We start from the raw sequence: 19065 nt of genomic DNA, 5'->3' as shown, positions 1-19065 counted from the left end.
ATGTGGCTGTTCAAAATCGGAAAGCACGCGGGGGCGGGCTTCGAGTCAAGAAAGACTTCACTATGGTAATCGATAATTAAGCAATATAAGGTAACTCAGCAAAAGGTAGTGACTATTAGGTATATGTCAAGTAGAAAGAATCGGTTGATAGTAATCCAAAGTCGGAGGGACAATAGTCTTCTTGAGCAGCACGGCCCGCGACAGACCCCGAGATCTCCGGGATTCGAGCAGACTTCACAAAGGGCCAGACTACCTGAGTTAGCTCAAGGGTAGATAGCACCATCGCACTACGGCCATAAGAACAAGGAGTCGCTAAGAGCTCGCAACGGGCATTGCCTACATCCTTTGCTAGCAACATTCCTCGATCCGGCCCAGGCCTGCCTGTGCCCATTCGGGCCGTGGCCTGGACCACAGCAAGATGGATTACATTGACAGCCCGAGGAATGTCACGTCCTCTGCAAGGTGACGAGAGACCCTTGCTCAGAGTATCGTAAAAGGAAAAGACAGCTTCCTTAGCCCCGATCCTTGATAAACCGCCCGGGAACCCGATAGCCGACGATCCATCCTTCCGTCACACAACAACCGTGCTAACGCAAACGGCCATACGAATACCTCTCTCACATTCGTACGCAATGACCAAACGTCCACAGGCGTATGAGGCAACAAGCCTCTGGAGATCCCGTGTGGAAACCAGCCATACCAGTTGTCTGCCCGTACGAAAGAACCTACCACTACCGTCCACGTCTCAAGCCTCAAGACCACCATCACGCTTCACTCTCACCCTGCGCACATTGGTCAGCTGCAGTCAGTGTGGTCGCACACTAACGCCGAACCGAACTCGCAAGTGGCCCCGCATTATAAGCATAGCTTCTTTGACGACGCCGTCCGAATGCGGCCCCGCGTCCGTCCATCCGCCTCGTCACACCCGGAAACGGCGCTGCACTCTCGACTGCAAGGGCTGGTGGTTCCAGCCCGCCTCTTGCGTAGCAGGCCAATCATTTCTCCGTTCTCGCAGAACTGTTGCGATGCGGGTTTAGCTCCGTGGCTTGAGGCTCCGGAGATTTGGGTTAGTGCTATTGTGAAAGTCTGCCTCTGGTCGAGATCTTCCCTTCAAGAGGCGGCGGCGGTGAGACATTTTTTTTGCGAGTAGAGGATGTCTCGGATAGGCTTGTCTTGGGCGGGCCAGATTTCGTCAACGGAGGGTTGAGCTGAAGAAGAGGGGAGGGTTGTGTGAGATGGCGAGCGCGTCACTGAAATTAGATGGGAATAAATACAGACGTTGTATCCTCCTTCAGCCTAAGAGAATTCTCACCATTCAAACACTTCAGCAACGGTCTTGGACAAGCACCAACAAAGACACCCTCGCCTTGTGCCCAGTGCTCTTTACAAATCACTTCAGGTCAACAACAATCTCAATCAACCTACCTCAACCTCAAAACCACATCAACATGCGTTTCTCCACCATCCTCGCTGGGTTCGCCGCCCTTACAGCAACCTCAGCAGCTCCTATGCCAGGCAGCTTCCTCCCCTTCGGCAACCTCCCCTCCCAATCAAGCACAGGCGAAAGCATACTCTCCAGTCTAGACACCCTCCTAACCTCTATCCAATCGCTCACCACAACCCTCAACGGCCTCGACTACACCACCGGCAACGCCCTCAGCATCGCCAACCTCCTCAAAGCCCCCCAGGTCCTCCTCAACACCATTGGCCTCAACTCGGCCTCTTCATCCACCCTACTCGACGTCAAGGCCCTGACTCTATCTCTCAACTCATCCGACTCGTCCGCCATCGTGAGCAAGCTCACAAACGACATCCAGCCCGCGCTCAAGACGGTCACAGATCTGCTGACCAAGGCAAAGACGTCCGGCATCGTCGCGCCGCTTACGCCGCTTGGTCAGACTGATTACCTCAAGCTGATCTCGACGAACCTCTCTGGTCTCGGGGGTGCTCTGACGCCTTATATCGATTCTTCCTCGCAGGCTGGTTTGACCGGTATTACTGCTACCCTCAGCAACCTCTTGAAAGCCACCGTCAATGTCTATACTACCTGAGCTGGTTCGACACGGGGAAGGCAACGGCTGGTGTGTAAGAGATATACATGAACGTTGGAGGTCATGGATAATGATTGGACACGGCTGGGAAAAATGAGATTGAACCATGTAGGACTTAGCCAGCATCTTTAGTATTGTTTTCTTGTCCTTCGACTATCTTAATGACCGGGTTTCCAGTTCTTCCGGTACACCTTTTTAATTCAATCATGTTCGCTTCACCTCTGAGTACCATCTTCTAGACCCCGGAGTCACATGTGTAACATGCATGTACATGTATCAGGAAAAACGATGCATTCTACGGGTCTCTTTCCTACACATTCCTCCTTCTGTTATTGTTATTAAGTCTTGTGTTGTACTTGCAAGCCAATGTGTCTTGATCATCACGCCTCTTCTAGTATGCCTTTACCAGTGAACTTGCGTTCTCCCTTGCTACACATATATACCCATTCCTCCACCTAATTAACATGAAGAGGTGAGTTTTAAAATCGCCAAGCTCACAACAGCAAGTGGTATAGTAAGGGTGCTTCTATCACACTACCCAGTTCTACGATACCATCCGTCCCGCTCTTTCTGTTACGTTCCACTCCACAAGCCGCAGCGTCCAGTTCGCTCAGCTCATCAACACGTAGTCTTACGCCACGGTCAACTAGTCACCCCACGGATGCTCTACCGAGGGAAGGAGGAGGTCTAAATCGAGGCCAAACGGCACTGCGATCCCGCGGACAACTTCAAGTCATCTATAAGTGTGGTTTCGCCCAGGACCGACGTATTCAAGAGCTAGGAAAATAGTCCAAGCTCCTGGTAAGTCGTGACATCACATTTATCAACTCCACCAAGACTGAAGCAAAGGCAATTTCCATGAGTTGCTTCTTTAGTCTATCGCGGTTCATCGGCCTAGATATTCGGAAGAGCCCCCATCGCCACCGTCACTATCACTATTACATCACGGATCATGCAGTACCAAAGCCTATGCCAATCTGCCAGGCCCTCTAGGATCAAAGTCACTGCATACCACCGAGATAGGTAAGTACGTAAAAGTAATCCATCGTTGGGGATCACGGGATGCAGCCTGATTAGATCTCACCATCCGGATCTGCAACTCAAGTACAAACACGATGAAGACATCGGCAAGCGTAGGAGTCCGCATGTACTCTCCTACTTACTTTCTGCAGCCTGCAGGTTCATTTGTTAATCTTCGTTGGCGATTGGCATGTCTTGACGTCTGCCTCAGTCCTATACCTAATCTTAGTCAGGCAACTAGGACGTACAATAAGATTCAGGTGAAGCGGACCGCATTTGAGGATGGGAGTGGAGGCCTTCATCTCGGAACGTTGCGCCCTGTAGGGCTGGCAATTGAAGGAATTTTCAGACAGAATGGTTAGTGGAATGTATGTACTCGGCTCTCCCACATCCCGCGATAACTGCGAGGCATGACGGAGTGAAGAACAGAGACTGAGTCAAGCCCACACTCATCGACATCAACGCAACGTCTGCTTCGATGTATGATAACAACAGGGAGCAACAGGCTTTGCACTGTGATGAGCCGCTGTACTCTGTAAAACCGTACTGGCTCATAATTGAAAAAAGGGAATTGGCGCGATGGTTGCAAAAAAACTCAATTCTGCAAACTCTGGGCGATTACACTCCGATATCTCGGCGGGACTAATCAATGCGTGCCAAGACTTGTGGTGGGTGTCTGAATAAGGCACATGATTCAACTTCCGGGGGGCATACATGATGGCAAATTTTGGGCAGCAACTCTGCTCAGCTTCTCACGTAAATGCTCAACAAAAGCCAAATAACTGATCCTATCTGTACACTGTGGCACTGTACCTGAGGCTGTAGTAACAAGGTGAGGCCGTGGAAGACGTTCAAGACAACAACGCGCATCCGGTTCGGCTTATACGATGAAACGATGGTGAGTATATAAACCGAAAACGAGGCAGGCAAAACGGCGGCACAGAGGGCAAAGCCAAATCAATGTGCCCAATTACTTGGGATCAAGTACGGACGAGTAGAACACTTCGGAAGCCCGGTATGACTCCGCGACGAAAACGAGGAGGTTGGGAAAATGCCTGCTGTAGCCAGCGCCGGATGTTCCTGGTCGGGACCTTAAGCTTAATCGAGTGAGCCGGGATATCTCGGGGGTATCGGTCCATGGTCCGGTTAACTCCTACACCAAGCACCATCGCTGACGAGCAAGGCATCAAACTAGGGATCAGATTAGGGTTGACTCGGCAGCTGGGTAGTAGGAAGATGAGGAGCGCTTGCGCGCACACAAGGCTCGTTCTGATTCTGGCAAATCGCTCGGAGGTGGACTGTGAAAAGTGATCAAGTGCCGGTGTGGTGCCCGGGTTTCTGTGCGTTGCGCTGGTCACAGTATGTCTTGGCGCGCGGGGCAGTGGTATGTTTAGTTCTGCACTGCTGCAAAAAGGTTGCAATACTCGTCGTTGGCGGTAAAAGGGTGTTTGCCTGCTGAATCGTTCCACCAAAAGTCCCAAGACTTTTTAATGACTTCTTCTCGCCGGCCGCAGGGAGCTTGAAGCTTAAGCTTGCTGGCCTGCTTGCGGTCGCTGTTGGCTCTGCTTGGGTAACGGGCCAGACATGAACCATTTCGTCATTGTGGCAGGGGGACGTGCCCCGAACCGACTCCTTCGTACAGAGGCAGTAAATTTCGACGGGCTGATTGTGGATAATAAGATTGGGTGTTCCGCCAAAGGTATCATCATGGCAGCTTCGCTGGCGAAGTCGGGATGCCGTTGGGTGCCATGCCCAGGCCCGTTGGATCGGCAGTGCCTATGATCAGGAAGCGCGAGCTTGCGCCTATGAAAATGCTGACAGGGCCGGCCTCATTTGAACGTCGACCGGAGCCGTGGAGGGGTACTCGGAGGCCCGAGTCAGGGGAGGGCATGGGGCCCCGATATCGAGCACTTGGAGCCCGTCGAGGTAGCGAGACGGAACGACAAGACGGTCAAGACGGTGGCCAGAAGGGGCCCATCGGAGGACAAGACCAGCAGAGCTTGGCTCAAACGCCCAGAGAAAGAGACAGCCTGGCACTCTGGCTGGATGTGTCCGTATGGAGTCTGAGAGAGGAATGCGTGGAGATATTGGGAAGAGTGCCACAGTGCTGGGCAGAAGTCTTGGCCTTTGGAGGAGACGGCGTGCCCGAGAGAGGAGTGACCTTTGAAGCGGAGGCCTCTGGCGGAGACGCAGGAAGATCTTGCACGCTTCCTGGAGCCTGGAGGACCCAACCCCCGCTTTTCCTTCCCATCCGGTGGCTCTCTTGTGATCTTGGCGGAATGTTGACCTTGGACCTTGGCGGAGAGTCGCAGACTGGCCCAGTTGCACACCACTGCAACCTGTGACCTGCGTCTGCGTCCTGCTGCATCCTGCTGCAGCGCTTTGTTCCATTTTCGACCATGGTCCTGTCTAGGATTCTTGGGCCAATTCGCTGCATTTTCCCATCCCTTGCCTGGCTGGACACAGGACCGGCCGGAAGGTTTGCAGCGAATGGCCTGTCCGTTCTCGCTGGCCCGGCGGCACAACCTCTGATTTTGTGGGTTGAAGGGTCCACCGAAACACGACCGGAACGAAGAGTCTGAGGGGTCGTGGGGAAGAGACATACACCGCGCTCCATGGCGAGAGACTCCGATAGACGGCCGGGTAAAGACCGACCTGCTGGTATTTGCCGCTCCTCTCAGGCGTGGGTAACGGAACCAACGGAATTTTGAGGTCTAAAGCTTATGAGTGCGAAGTCGATTCTTTGCAAAGAAGCGAAATAGCCCATATGTCGGATTTGATACAAGACCAATAGTCGTGTCCCAACTCAGCCGGGGCGCTAAAAGGCCAAGATGTTGGCGTTTGTGCTGCAAAAGGAACAGAACGATTTTATCAATAAATCTGTGGCAGGCGATGCAGCAGAGCGGCCAGGCTCTCATCAACAAAACGTTCTTCTTCTCCGCTTGGCAGGCATGTCTCAGACGTTGAGTGAAGGTGCTGATGATGGGCACCACCCCAACCTCTCGTGCCTCTCTGGTGCCACTCACACACTATCTACCTGAGTGTACGGATAGTGTGTACGTGTGCCTGGCTGACTCTCCACCGCTTTGTGAGGTGCTGGGTAGTCACAGAAGGATTTGCGAGAATGCGTCGTGCCATGGGAAAGGGCGTGTTTCGATTATCGCGGTATTGCCAGGTAGTTTCCGTGCTGGTGCGTATGGCTTGGTGTTTGTGTGTGGTGGGTGTGGTATCTGGAGGAGCCGCAAGAGCCTGAATGAACGTCTTCAAGGGCATGGCGCTCTAAGCCCATGCGCGATGGCTCTTGTGTCTAGCGGCGTTTCTTGGGCGAGCCAAGGCCATCCGTATTGAATATGTACCTTATGCGTATCCGTACACCGCGCTAGAAAAGATCGTATCGGAAACGATGTGAGGAGGGTTCGTAGAGTTGTGAATCCGAGGAACATTGACAGCAATTTGGGTCGGTCCGCAAAAACGCCGTGACAAAGGATCTCTCTCTGAGTCTGCGGCGGCGAACCCAGTTGAAGCACCGGGTCTTTCGCAGGGGAGACTTAGTTGACAACAGGTGGATGGGAAGCCTGGAGGCGCGATATGGTACTGCGTGACTGCATATCCATCGATCCATGATGCGTCGGTGGTTGTCCCACGGGTGCATGGCTCTGCCACACTGGGGCGGTGATCAGAGGCCGGGACAGAAAGCGATGCCGTTTGGGGCGGCGCTGGGTGGACGAGGTTGAGGGTGATTGGACGAGGAGAGGTCTTGGAAGCACACGACCGGGACCCTATCGAGCGGCCCACCCCTCCCTCCATCCATGGCCTACGGAGTATGGGTATTTCCTCTGCAGAGGCGGGACATGGACTTGGGTGGTGAGCGGATTTGATGACAGACCGGGATGGAGAGCGTCCTGAAGCTTCTTCCGGAGGTTGGAGGCAGTGCTTGGCCCTTGAAGTGGAGCGTGGAGGAAGGTGTTGCTGGAGCCACTGGCATCAATAATGGCGAAAGTTAGATGCTGATGGAATTGTGCCGGGAAGTATCTGTAGGCTTGCTTGTGCTGAGATGTTGAGGAATTGAAGCTGAAAAGATGGAAAAAAGGTGCAAATTGACGGTGACAGCGGCAGAGAAGATCATACGCTCAGACGGCTGGAGCTTGCCAGGTACGTACCTGAAGCGGACGGTCGAATGCCGGGTGTTCCTAGCCCCGGAAAGATACGTACTGCCGAGGAAGCGTCCGTCTGGTGATTGGACGGCAATCACTGGACTTTGAGCCGTTCGTTGGATTTTCCCGAAAGTCTAAGGTAGGTAAGGCAGGAACGAAAGGTTGGAGGTATTTAGTGACGCGAACTACAGCCAAAAGATACTTCAAAGAGTGGGATAGTCTAGTATCGAATCGTGACGTGCGAATTCAGCCAGCCGCTTGGCGTTGCGGGGCGCTTGATGACGCTAGTCCAATGATAACGGCCGCCTTTCCTCCTCCCCGCCGTGTGTCCCATCCTTCCTTCCACAATGTGTTTTGTTTCTTTGGTTTTTTTGGGCAGTTGCATCGCTTGTTTCTTGCCATTCAAGACACCACGCATCACGATGTTCCTTCAAGGATACCTGGCACGTGCCTGACTACCTACCTTACCTAAGGGAAGATACTTTAATACCAATGTAAAGGTATTAGTGACTACCTTAGTTTCCTCGGACAAGAACATTGCGAAAGAGAGAGTAAGAGAGAGGCAGAGAAAAAAAGAGAAAGAGGCACCAAGAAGCCCCCTCCTTCCTCTTGGCATGTTGGCCCTCGTGGAAGCTTGGCATTTGTTCTTGGCGCTGTGTCTGGAGCAGGTTGGTGGAACCCGCTTTATTATCGATTGATGATTGGATCATCCACTTCTCGTCATTGAGTCCTGTGGCTCCAGGTTTTTCTTTCCCCCGGCCACTTTTTGAGTTGCTGTTGGATGCTACGCCTACCACGGCCACGATGAATACTGAGTCCAAGGTGACCGTACGGTATGAAGTATGGCCAACGGGCGGCAGCCGTGTTTCGTTTCATTCTACTCCGTACGCTATTCCGTACACACAAAGTACGGTACGGATACAAGGTGACGGAACAAACAAGCAAGTCTCTATGTACTCCGTACCTTAGCACCTGAAGCCTGGCCACATCCAACTCGTCCAATTCGCCCAGAGCACAGCGAGTGGCAGCCGTTTTTTCTCTTCAGATCAGGTTTTTTCCTCGGCGCTTTTGTCTGCTGTCCCATGTCTATCCATCCATGTTCCTCTTTAGTATTCAGAATGGATTAGCGCTTCTTCCTGTCTCTGCCTCTCTCTCTCTATCCCGTACCGTACCGTACCTCTGCTTCTACCATCTATCTCGAATCCTTGACTGACGAGGTTCCTGGTTCTTGGTCAATGATCCATCCATCCATCCATCCTCCCTCTTCCTCCAATCCTATGCCGTCTTCTCATTTCCTATTACCCATTGACCATTTCCCCATCACCTCCATCATCATCCCCATCCATCCCCCATCCCCATTCCACCCGCCCACACACCCATTTGCCGACCTCTTTCAGATCAGATCAACGAGAAGGATACAGGAAAACCTGCCGATACTCTCCGCCCTCTCCCACCACCCGGACGCCAGACCAGCAGCACACCACTCACAGACGACCAGACATTGGCTTTCATCCCAAAGAACGGGCCCTAACAAACTCAACTCATCTCACCACCCGTCAAGATCGAAGCCTCTAGACACAGAAAGGCCGAAGAGACGAAAAGCCACAGCGCCCCTGGCGACCGGTGCTAACCTTCTTCAAGCTCCAGCGACCATCACCCAGTTCTGCTATCATACCTGAACCGTGGACGCCAAAGATTCCCAAGGTCCCCCAGCCTGCCAGCCAGCGAACCAGCGAACCAGCCCAATTTCCTCTGATCCGACCGGGACCCCCCCCTCCCCCCCTCCTACGGTCTACCGGTACTAGGCTCCCCTCCCCTCCATCCACACCCTCCAAGCAGTTAACGACCCAAAAAGACGTTGCCGTTGCATTGGAGGAAGGGAACCGAAAAAAACATTTGCTCAGTGCGCTCAGCCCTTAGCCTCCGCCATTCCACCCTCTGTGACGTCGATTGGTGAAAGAAACACCACCGCTACTACCCAGCAAGCAAGCACCTCACCGAGCACTGTCAATACCAACACAACCACCACCACCGCCGCCAGCTTCAACTCACCACCTCAACCCTGCCTTTTTTCCTCTCGACAACCTTACAACCACTCGTGACCGTCGCCGCCAACTACGAAACGTCGAGACCGACAGGTCCAACCCTACTTCAACGAAAACATCCCCCCAGGCGCCCAACATAGGTCCTCATACATCACCAGTTGCGCCGCTCCCGATATCGACCCATACCGAAAACCGTACTGCTTGCGACGAAAACGACGACAACCTTGATACAAGCCCAGCCACAAACAACGTCCGCTCTCCCCACTTCACCACCACGACGTCGTCGCCACCATCCCGCGATCCCTCCCCGTCGAGGGACGACGTGGTGACCGAAGATCCGGTCGACTCCAATTCGATTCCGCTTGCCAATCTTCAACCTGTCGCCTCTAATCCGCCATCACGACGGCCCGATAACGCCCCGTCTCCTCGTGAGGCACCGGGTCAGCCGACGAGGACTCAGTCTCCCGAATCCGAACCCAAGGGGTCTGAACCCCTCGCATCCTCGTCCATGTCTTTTTTGACCAAGAACATTTGGCCCAAAGATGGGAGGAATCGCTCTCATGTTCCGGCCATGCCGGTTTGGATCGCAGGCGTCAGGATTCTACAGCTCGTAAGGACACCACTTTCCGGCCCAGCTACACCAACAAGATCGGTTCCCGTGAATCGACCTGAGCGATAGCCTACTGTTCGAAATGTCATGTTGACGGTTGTGGAATTTTAGGTCCTCGCCATTGCGACGCTGGGGATAACAGTTTTTGGGCTCACCACTATGCAGAAAGCCACGGGCTATCGCAGAATAACGGTATGCTGGGAAATCCCTTGGCCTTTGATCTGGCCTTTGCTTGGATTCCGCCCTTTTGGTTCATCTTTACTGACTGTTTGCGTTTTACGATGCAGTCCTTCAGCGGTACAGAGGGTTTCCGTACGTAACACTGCCATCCCCGCCTCTTCCCACTCTTGTGTCTCATTACTAATGTTGCGCATAGCATTCTCATGGTTCGCTTTCGCCTGGACCTTCTCCTATCTGACATGGCTCGGAGTAGCCGTCATGTTCATTCCCGTCATGTACAACTGCTGGGTGCATCTGTAGGAAATCCCAGCACGAGTTTCGAGAAGCACTTCGACTGACTTGTTTCCACAGGGGCCTTGAGCTACTCACCGTCGTCTTCTGGTTGATCACCATGGCCCTGCTTGCCAGTCATGCAGATGATCTCGACTCCCTCGATGCCTTCATCGTGACGTTCGGTCCCAAGTATGAAGTGTACTATAAGATGAACGTCGAGCCGTTTGCGGATGGCTTCGTAGCCGCAACGTTTGCCGGGACAGCTACCTCCGTTGTCAACTTTGTGCTCTTTATCGTCACCATCAGTGTCTTTGGTACGTTTCGCTCTTAGTACTACTTAGCTAGTAGAGTACCCTTGACAAGTAGGACGATTGGCTGATCATGGCAGGCCGCGCTCTTCATGCGCTACGTAAAGCGAACTTGGAAAAGGCACCCAGCACTACCGATTCGCAAAAGACTATTCAGGCTGAAGGGGACAAGATGGTAGCCTCTCCGCAAATGACTTCCGCCGTCCCGACGTACATCCACTGGAACCACCAATACCCACCTCCTCAACACCCCCACGCATACGCCTACTACGGCCAGCCGTACGCACAATCACCACACTCGCAAACGAACCCGTCTCCACCGAACTCTGTGCCGCCGCATGGCTTCCAACCGGCGTATTTCCCCGGCAGCAATTGGCCACCACAGCCTCCTCAACAACAGCCGCCCCCCGAAGGCGGCGTCTGGCCGGCCCAGAACTACGGAATGTACCAGCAGCAGGTGCCCATCGGACCTCAGCACACGGGTCAGTCTGGCAGCATGATGGGCTCCCCCCAGTTCCCCATGGTTCAACCCATGCCGGCCAGCAAGGCGGATCTACCAGGGGTTTACCCAACACCACCACCGGGCAGTGCAACTGTAGGACCCGGATACCCGCCGCAGCAACCACCACCTCCGCTAGCACCGGTGCCCGGCACCATACACTCGCCGGTAGAATTGAATGATGGACTAGGGGAGGAGAATATGCCGGCAGAGCTACCAAGCAACCCTCCAAGGTCGCCCAGATGAGCACGTTTGCCATTTACACCAAAACCAAGAAAGCGGATGTCGCTTTTGGGAGATATACAGGGTATACGGAGTCATGATTTTCAAGGACAAGTTTTCCGGCGTATTGTTTTCGAATGCGACAAGACATATGCATAAAGACTGGCGTTTTCGATGGTTCGGCGTAACCGGCCCACATGCTCGGATAGCATGACTGGGAATTTGATCGTATTTACTTCTCTGCCCACCATCTTTCGGGCCAACTATCATGACGAACGGAATGGGGCAAACCGCGGCCAAAAAGCACTGGGACGGAAGGCTCCGGTTCTGGCGCATGGTTAATCATGGTTGTATTTCTAGCTAGATGGCCATCTCCTTGACGAGATGTGCGGTTCATGTTGCATAATTCATGACGCCCCGATGTATGAATCGATCGGGAAGACATTTTGAAGCATCTCAAGCAGATATTTGGTTCGCTTCGTCGTTTGACTCTTCATTAGCGTTAGTGCGGGGGCCTTTCTACTGCCCATCGGTGTTCTTGCTCCTCTGTCAATTGAGTTTTAGGACTCGATTACAATCCAAACACGCGTTCTGAGGTATCTTGGAAATGCAAGATAGACTTTCGACCTCTCAGTACACATAGCGAAAGTAGGGATTCTCCTTATCCGTCAAATCCTGAAAGGCAAGCTTGGCCCGCTCCTCCTCATCAACAGGAAGCGCATCGCGGCGCTTATTTTCCTTCCAGAGCACGTAGTACAACGCTCCGGACGCGAGGATGCAAATCACATAACAAATAATGAGGCCAAGCCACAGCTCCGGGTAATGCGATGCTTTGCTCTGCGACTTTACGAGTTGCGGGCCGACGATGTTGCCGACGCAGTAGGCGGCAAAGATTGTCCCCGCCATGAAGCTCTTTTTCGTATGGCCTGCCACATTGGACATACCGAGCGTGATGATGAGGCTCACTACACCGCCGAAGAAGCCCGTGATGGAGTAGCCTACAACTGGCGCGGCGGCGTGGTGCGTCCAGGAGGAGCGCCAGATGATGGCGCAGCCTGCTATCACGGGCAGGCAGCACGTTACGAGCATGAGGATGCGGATGTTGGCGTAGCGGGTGCCGAGGTAGCCGGTCGCCAGGATGACGATGAAGCAGAGGCCACCCAGGGGAAATTGGAAGAGGATCGATTCGAGCGAGGTCCAGCCGAACGTCGAGACGATGAGGGGGCCGAAGCCGGAGACAGCGCCGTTCATTGTGTAGGCTGAGGCCATCATCAGGGCGATGAGCCAGGTTTTGGCGTCGAGGAGGGCTTCGCGGAGCTGGTACGGTTTGAATTTCGTGCAGCGGATGCCGGTTTGGCCGTGTCGGAGGCGTTCTACGGCCGCGAAGCGCTCTTGGTGCGTGAGGAACCATGCTGAGACGGGGGAGTCTGGGAGGAGGAAGCAGGCTAGGCCGAAGAGGAATGTGAGACAGCCTGCGAGGAGGTAGATATACTGCCACGGGCGGAGGTCGCCTCCCTTCACCTGGGCGAAGGCGTAGTTTAGGGCGCCGCCGATGATGGTGAAGAGACCCGTGGAGGAGAACCACCAGCTCTGGCGGAGCGATTGCTCTGCCTGGGTGTAGTTCCCCGAGACGATGCACATGAAGCCCGTGGGGATGACGGACTCGACGAAGCCGAGGAAGAAGCGTTGGGCGTAGAGGCCGGCGTGGGAGGTTACGGCTGCGGTGAGCATGCAGATTCCGGACCAGAGGATGACGATTGTGCCGAGGGTGCGGCCTATGGGATAGCGTTGGAGGGCGTAGGTCATTGGGTAGAGGCCTGCTAGCATGCCGAAGTAGAAGAGGGAGGTTGCCCAGGAAAGACGGGATGTGTCAACTGTGCCGGAGGGGAGGGGAACGGAGAGGTGGAGGTCTGTTGTCATGCCGAAGAGGACTGCTGAGCCTAGGATTGCTTTGTCATAGTAGACTAGGCCGTCTGTTGCGTGTTAGAGACGGGTTTGTGGGAAGTAGTGAAGTGGGTGAGGAAAAGTTTAGGATGTTCAAGTAAGAGAGTGTGACGAACATCCAAAGATCATGGCGGGGATGAGGAACCAGTCAATCTTCCGAACGGCGCGGGCGGCGACGGCGGGGTCGTAGGGCTGGCTGTGGATCCCGACCATGGCGAGGGCATCGTCGTCGCCGGCGCGGTGGTGAGATTCATCGGGTACGGCGACGGGAGCGGGATGAGAGGCTTCGACGTCGGGATCGGGACCGGGCGTTTGGGATCCCGGCGCGGGGCCGGCGGTGGTGGCGGGAAGGAGTTCCTTTTCGGGATTCATTTTGCGGGATGTAATCGCGTAGACGGTGGATGGCGGGCAGCGGACGAGAGGTAGGAGGGGTCACCTTGTCCCTTGCTGGGGATGATGAGATGAGTTTCAGAAGGCTGCAAAAGGTTTACTTTCTGGAGTGTCTGATTTTGGTTCGAGGAAGAAAGAGATGGAGGGTGGTGCCGGATGAGTGAGCTGAACTCTCGTCGGTCGTCTTTAGGGCGGTGTCATTGGAGGGTAGGGCGTAGCCGATGCGCAGATTAAAACGGGAGGGAAAAGGCTAACGATGATTTTTAGATTTTAGCCTACTAAGGTTATTGGAACTGGGCTGGAATGGAGGTGTGTAAAGGGTGAGGGGGGGAAGCAAGAGAGATCTCATGAGCAAATCATCTTGGCGATAGATGACGGATTGTTCCGCGCGAAATATGGTTGAATACCCCATCCGGAAGGCCACAGTGAAGTTTTGTGGAATTGGTTACGAATTATGAGTGAGTTCTGGGACTAGGTACTGCGTATTAGTGAAATAAGCTCTACGATGTTCGGTTCGCCCCCACGTTAACCTACTACGACTACGTCGCATTTCTCGTCTCGAGGTCCCAGCAGAAAGGTACAGCGAGTGATAGTTTTTGGCGAAGCGAGAAAGCCTCTAGGAGCCGTCACATCGGGCCCATTGGCGCCGTCTTTCTCGATTCAATTGGCAAGAACACTGTTCCCGCTAATCGAATCTGAGCCTGGCGGGCTTTGAGAAATCTAAGCGAACTAGGTAATTTACTCTGGAAAGTGTGTCTGCTGCGTCTTTGGATTGGACGGGGGAGTGAATCCGGACTGGGCCCCGGGTACAATCGGGGATTGGAGGCACCGCCGAGTTCGGTCTCATCGACGGGCAAAGCTGGTCGCGGGAGCAATGTGGGTTGGAGTCGTGGTTGTTCAACGGAGTGGGGGCGATTGACGGTGGATTGCTTGTCGTGAGTAAATTACAATGTTTGATAGTGAATCTTATGAGTTGAGCAGGTTTTGTGACGAGTCAAGCTTTTCATTGAATGAGGTCTTCAGTTGAGGCGAATTGCCTGAAGTTTGTGTGAGCTGTGGGATGGAGAAATGTGTGAGGCTTTTTTGGATGAAGAAGATTGAATCGGGGTGTTCCATCCGATGCGGCTGAGAAGAGTGAGAGCTGAGTGAGACCCCTCTTCTGAGTAAAGATGAGAATGGAGTGAGACTCAAGATGACTTTAAATCTCAAACACCGATTCAACTTCATTTCTATCCTCAAGTATCTCATCTGAATACCTCTTTCGTCGCTTCGCATTTTCGTCTATTGTAGTTTGTGGGTGGAACAGCCTGCTGGCTCACGATGAAACCGAGTGTCTATAAACGTTCGATGCTATGAGTGAGCTGGAGATTCTGAGGTGAGGCGCATAATCGATTTGATGATTATGCCTGCTGTCAATGATCTGGCGGTATATCGTGGCGCGCATAAGCATGTTCATCCCCAATGCCAGCACTGATGAAAGAGACGCTCAGACTTGCGAATTCTCGACGATGAGGAATATGGGCGGATAGCATTACATAAAAATGCACAACTCACATTTGTGCAGCACCACCAAGAAACATTCACAACTCTGAGTACGTACCCACTAATGGTTGCGAGATCTTCCAATTTTCTTCGCCTCATTCGAACAGGAGTCCAGAGCTTCCCCCAGAAAATCAGAAATAAGGACCCGACCGCCGTCCCGCGGGCCTCGAGCTGCCTCGACCACATCGCGACATCCCACGAGACACCACACCATCTCTCTCACACACATCCACAGAAACCTTTCGCCTCCCGGATCCCAAAACTCTCTTCCGCTGTGCGCCTCGCGGCCCATGCTGTCACGAACTTGGGGAGCCTGGGCCAGGCTTGGCTTTCTAGGAAGGCCGCCCTTCGCTGTTTCGAGGTGAGAGAGGTGGCCTCTTTGCCATTCTGCTCATTTTGCGGTTGAAATGAGGGGCCGTGGATGGACGAATGCCGCCTCCCGTCGGCAGACGTTGACTCGATGTCGATGCTATTCATGAGAGTTATCAACTACTTTCTTATTGAGATCTAATCAGATCATATCCACACACTTCACACTACGGATGAGACCACTGAACAATGTCTAAAAGCAAGAAATGATTTACTTATTAATCGCAAAAATCCGCCTTCTCGGTATCTTCCTTTTCCTGGGTATCCAGGCTCTCATGCCTTTGTCTTGTCAGTCAGAACCCATGCGTCCTCCATAAGTACATGATCTTGGCAGTGCCATTATTAACACTAGGTAACAGTAATGAGCCACTCCCTCCACCCTCAGTGAAAGCCTCTCTCTTCATCGATCTCTCTTTCTGACTCTTTCTCTGTGTGTGCGTCTCTCTCTCACTCACTCGAGGGAGGGCTCAACTGTGATTAAACACTAGGCTCATTGAAGCTTGGCCGCATTTCTTTCGGCCTTGTTCTCTTTCCACCATTTTTGCTCACGCTTGATCGCGTACTCGATCCAAAATCTCGCAGTGACACCCCAGATTATAATCCACCCAAACAAGACGCCCAACGTTGTGCCAAACGCGCGTTCAAACTCCAGGTTCCAGATGATGCCGGCCACGTAGCCAATGTACGCCGTGCAGCCGCCGATCCAGAAGAGCGTCAGCTCGAGAATCATCTTGCGGAACATCATCGACTTGTCGTACCGCTCAACGTACTTTTTGCGAAATTCCCTGTTCTGCGCTCCATCGACGGCGAAGAAGTCCTCGGCGGCGTAGTAGACGATGGGTTTCAGACGCGTGCCTTTGGGGTCCGAGTTGATGCGGAACGGGATCTTGATCGGGATCAACGTCGCGAAGGCGATGACGTCCAGGACCATGAACATGAAGGCGGGAGAGTACAGGTACAGCCACTCAACGACGTCTGGCTCGTAGACGGTAGTCGAGCAGACAAAGGGGACCAAAGCGGCAATCAGACCAAGTGCGTAAACCCAGGTCGTGGCATCCAGCTCCCACCGGGACTTGGACAGCAGCGGCGCGCACTCGTCGTAGCGGGCGATGAGTCGATATACTCGCACAATGAGGATGTACACTTCGCCGAAACCGAAAGCAATAATGGCAAACCCGAGAATTCTACTCTCGACCGTCTGGACGGGCGGGAGTCCGCACTCCACGCCCGCGTCATAGGCAGACTGACACGCGGCGCGACGATCATTTCGTCGTGCGCGGAGCCAGCTGTAGTAGATGCAAACCGGAAGCGCGAGATCGAAGAAGAGAATGACAAATGGGCCGATGGAGATGGAGATGTGTTCCGTCCAGTCGACGTACTTTGTCAGGGGCTCGAGCTCGTCGTCATCGCCGGGGGTCTCGCCCGTTCCCCCAAGGACTCCTGCGGCCGCCGGATCAGTCGTGGTCTTTGGCACACCGTCTCGACCGAGCATCTGCGCCGTGCTCTCGCTGACGGCCGTGATCGTGGAGTCGCGGAATGCCTCACGGTTCTCGTCGCCGGGAGCGCGCTCCCTGGCGATCGCCGCATCCGACGCTGCGGTCGGGGCGTCGGCCGTACCGCCGCCGCCGGCCACGGCTGCTTCGTTGGAGCCCCTCCTGCTGCCCTGCTGAGATCCGCCTCGGCTTCCCTGTTGCGACGATGATCCTGCGGCGACTGCTGCCCGGCTTCCCTCGCCGCCTTCCACGGATGGTTGTCTGCTCGGTACCTTTTGCGAGGCTGGTTTGCTGCCGTTCTTGACTCCTCCGGCGTCGTCGCTTGGAGCTCTATCTTCGGACGGGTGGCTCTTGCCGGAGTTCGAGGTGCTGGGTGGCTGTTCTTGCGGTGCGTCCTCGAAGCTTGCCTTTGATGATGTTATTTGCTCGCCCTCGTTGTCGCTAGTGATATCAGCAGCCGCCGCCGCCGCAGCCGCCGGCTCGTTGCTTCCTGACTGCATTGAGGCAGTTCTGCTTATTGTCTCTTCCCAAGAAGGGCTAGGTGAGTCAAGTGAGGATTGGAGGAAGAAAAGGAACCAGTGAAAGAGAAGCTCGTTTTGCGCGCGCGCCGAAAAAGCAACAGCGACAGCAACAACAGTAACTTTCGATAAGCTTGATCTGAGTGACAAGCAGGAACCAGAGCTCTCTCGCCTTACCTCTCCATCCCTCTCTCCAACCACACGAAGCGGCGGTCAACTACTTCATATGAAAAGGTGTTGACTGGACAAGCACGGAGGTGTGTGTGGTGGCGCGGGTCCCAGGCGCACGTTCGCCCACCGTCGCAACACGAATCATGAGGGCAGCATGAAATGCATCGCGACATCAGACGGATGCCTGACCGGCCGGTCCCTGGTTTCGAAAACGTGCCCAGGTGGTATCTGAGCCATTCCAGAGGATGTTACTTTTCGGGCCCCGAGCAGCAGCGGTCAGCGGCGGGCTGCCAAGCAAGCAGTGACAGCCATAGCATCAGTAGTAGTAGCAGCAGCAGCAGCAGTAGTAGTAGCTGTAGCAGGCGATGTCCTCGAATTCCCCTTCGACGGACTGGCGGAGCTTCCTTGGTCCTGGGAAGCCGTTCAAGTCGCGTGATTGGCACCGGTCACAATGTGGTGTTGGCTTCCAAGTGTTTGGCATCTTCCCTCCTTTGCAAACTTTGGCCGGCATTAACCCAGAGCTTCACCTCAATCAGCAACGCCAATGCTCCAGACTCTGTTCGCCCGCGTCTACCGCCTCCCACCCACCCCCCTTTGTGGGTTGTGTGTTGGGAAAGGCAAAATAAGTCACCGAATGAAAAAGGAAAGGAGTGGTGTTGAGCTGACAAGACAAGACACAACACTTGGCGCCGTGCGCCCCAGTGCCTCCCCCAAGCCCCCCTTGGCCAGAACTTGTCCTGGCCAAGACCTCTCAGTTCTGTGAGACATGAAGTATGTTTTCCGGGATCTAGCCAGACTCGGAACATGAACTTTCGGAGGATTTGGCACTCCACGATCGGCGACGGACTCCGTTGCGGAACATGTCGATTAGCTCCCGACACAGGGGCCGACCCTGGCGTCGGGTCTCCCTCCCACCACGCTGCCCACTTTACAGCTCCAGCAATCGACCTTTCGGCGCCCCTTGGTGAGAGCAAAAGGACCTACTGCGTACTTGTGACTGGAGATTCGGGGAACAGCCGGTGTCCCCGGGGTTCCCATGCTCTTGACTCGAGCCAGAACCGTTGTTCGCTCGGTTGCGTTCAGTTCTAGCGTCAAACGCTAGTGCGGAGTCAAGTCCGGACATCAGAGCACTTGGGAAGCGTTAGCAGAGAGTGTAAAGAGTATACAGGGAGAGAGAAGCATGGGAGAGCACAGAAGAAGCACAGCAGAGGAGCGCATGCACGCCGTGTTCAACTGATCAAGGGCATATTCAGCTGAGGTGTCGCGAGAACAGAAG

At 54.2% G+C, this 19065-nt stretch overlaps 6 protein-coding genes across 6 annotated transcripts; 2 read left to right on the top strand and 4 right to left on the bottom strand.

The window, feature by feature from the left end:
• Window positions 1–1244: 1244 nt before the first annotated feature.
• BDP55DRAFT_659910 (uncharacterized protein) lies at window positions 1245–2425 on the top strand. The gene has a single exon (XM_060574576.1). It carries the CDS (start codon window positions 1449–1451, stop codon window positions 2049–2051), a length of 603 nt encoding a protein of 200 aa, XP_060431059.1. The 5' UTR covers window positions 1245–1448; the 3' UTR covers window positions 2052–2425.
• Window positions 2426–5076: 2651 nt separating this feature from the next.
• Window positions 5077–5688, bottom strand: BDP55DRAFT_630561 (uncharacterized protein; the record flags this gene model as incomplete). The annotated part of the gene is made up of 1 exon (XM_060572165.1): window positions 5077–5688. The coding sequence occupies one exon, from the start codon at window positions 5686–5688 to the stop codon at window positions 5077–5079; it is 612 nt and encodes a 203-aa protein (XP_060431058.1).
• A 740-nt stretch (window positions 5689–6428) lies between these two features.
• Window positions 6429–8197, bottom strand: BDP55DRAFT_740598 (uncharacterized protein; the record flags this gene model as incomplete). Its single annotated transcript, XM_060580421.1, has 4 exons — window positions 7689–8197; window positions 7232–7359; window positions 6958–7142; window positions 6429–6907 (listed from the first exon to the last, which is right to left on the bottom strand). Exons 1-4 carry the CDS (start codon window positions 7839–7841, stop codon window positions 6429–6431), a joined length of 945 nt encoding a protein of 314 aa, XP_060431057.1. The 5' UTR covers window positions 7842–8197.
• Window positions 8198–9341: 1144 nt separating this feature from the next.
• BDP55DRAFT_91732 (uncharacterized protein) lies at window positions 9342–11490 on the top strand. The gene is made up of 6 exons (XM_060581316.1): window positions 9342–9928; window positions 9992–10072; window positions 10168–10192; window positions 10257–10356; window positions 10412–10647; window positions 10722–11490. The coding sequence occupies exons 1-6, from the start codon at window positions 9779–9781 to the stop codon at window positions 11384–11386; spliced, it is 1257 nt and encodes a 418-aa protein (XP_060431056.1). The 5' UTR covers window positions 9342–9778; the 3' UTR covers window positions 11387–11490.
• A 502-nt stretch (window positions 11491–11992) lies between these two features.
• BDP55DRAFT_549588 (allantoate permease) lies at window positions 11993–13678 on the bottom strand (the record flags this gene model as incomplete). The annotated part of the gene is made up of 2 exons (XM_060568944.1): window positions 11993–13335; window positions 13423–13678. 2 exons carry the CDS (start codon window positions 13676–13678, stop codon window positions 11993–11995), a joined length of 1599 nt encoding a protein of 532 aa, XP_060431055.1.
• A 2419-nt stretch (window positions 13679–16097) lies between these two features.
• On the bottom strand, window positions 16098–17600 carry BDP55DRAFT_692865 (uncharacterized protein; the record flags this gene model as incomplete). The annotated part of the gene is made up of 1 exon (XM_060577168.1): window positions 16098–17600. One exon carries the CDS (start codon window positions 17598–17600, stop codon window positions 16098–16100), a length of 1503 nt encoding a protein of 500 aa, XP_060431054.1.
• Between the last annotated feature and the right edge of the window lie 1465 nt (window positions 17601–19065).

This window comes from Colletotrichum godetiae, assembly GCF_030913485.1.
Source record: "Colletotrichum godetiae strain CBS 193.32 chromosome Unknown BDP55scaffold_15, whole genome shotgun sequence".
Taxonomy (NCBI): domain Eukaryota; kingdom Fungi; phylum Ascomycota; class Sordariomycetes; order Glomerellales; family Glomerellaceae; genus Colletotrichum; species Colletotrichum godetiae.
The sequence above is the reverse complement of the archived record's forward strand: the minus strand, read 5'-3'. Positions and strand labels throughout refer to the sequence as shown.